The sequence below is a fragment of the Perkinsus marinus genome (genome assembly GCF_000006405.1).
Source record: "Perkinsus marinus ATCC 50983 genomic scaffold scf_1104296933076, whole genome shotgun sequence".
Taxonomy (NCBI): Eukaryota; Perkinsozoa; order Perkinsida; family Perkinsidae; genus Perkinsus; species Perkinsus marinus.
In genome coordinates, this window is record NW_003215270.1 from 1 (window position 1) to 900 (window position 900).

The 900-nt window shown below is 52.2% G+C and overlaps 1 protein-coding gene across 1 annotated transcript; it reads left to right on the forward strand.

The window, feature by feature from the left end:
* Nucleotides 1–38: 38 nt before the first annotated feature.
* On the forward strand, nucleotides 39–764 carry Pmar_PMAR017418 (dna polymerase zeta catalytic subunit, putative; the record flags this gene model as incomplete). The annotated part of the gene is made up of 3 exons (XM_002785325.1): nucleotides 39–344; nucleotides 390–485; nucleotides 531–764. 3 exons carry the CDS (start codon nucleotides 39–41, stop codon nucleotides 762–764), a joined length of 636 nt encoding a protein of 211 aa, XP_002785371.1.
* Nucleotides 765–900: the final 136 nt, after the last annotated feature.

The window sequence follows — 900 nt, forward strand, 5'->3', positions numbered from 1 at the left end:
TGTTCCATCGGGTGTTCGTGCCTCCCGTCCCTGGGCCCATGGGGCTGTCGACTCTTCATGGGAGGATCACATTAGACTTGTGGCAGACACTGCGGCAAGAGGACTCCCTCAAGTTGGCCACCACGACACTTCATGGTGCAGCTAAGCAGCTGCTCGGCCTCACTCTACCGAGGATACCAATGTGGTTGCTGCAAGAGTGGTGGACAGATGCATCGTGCTGTATCGATGCCTTCAAGTACACAGTCAGACTCTGCACCCTGGGTCTGCAACTACTCGATGCTAGTGCTCTGCTGAGTCGGGCTTCTGAGATGGCCTCTGTATTGGGCATGCCTGATGTCGAAGAGGTAGACTACACTCGAGAGATGAGTACCCCAGTTCCCATGTTGTAGGTTCTCACCCGAGGCAGCCAGTATAGAGTGGAGTGCATCCTCCATCGTGCTGCTTCCAGGACGGGCTTTGGTCTGGTCTCATCATCGAAGGCTCAGGTGGGCACATATATGATGGAGGCTCTTGAGGAGCTCTTCCTGCAGGTCAAAGCACAACCGGCACTGGAAGGTGTCCCGATGGTGCTGGAGCCGAGGTCGGGATACTACCGCACGCCCACCATCATTCTAGATTTCCAGAGTCTCTATCCAAGCATTATCATAGCCTATAACATGTGTTTTTCCACTTGTCTAGGCAGAGTTGAGCATCAGGACCTCACTGTTGCCCTCGGCACACAACGAGACAAGCCATATACAGTAACCATGGGTGGGCTCATTTAGATGCTCAGTAATCATGGCGTCGATAAACAGTCGGCTTGACGTCCACAAAAAATACATTTCCTAGTAGGGAATACATTTTTTTACGACGGGGCTTGTACGGAAAAACAAGTACAGACTCCATGTAGCTCATCGACAT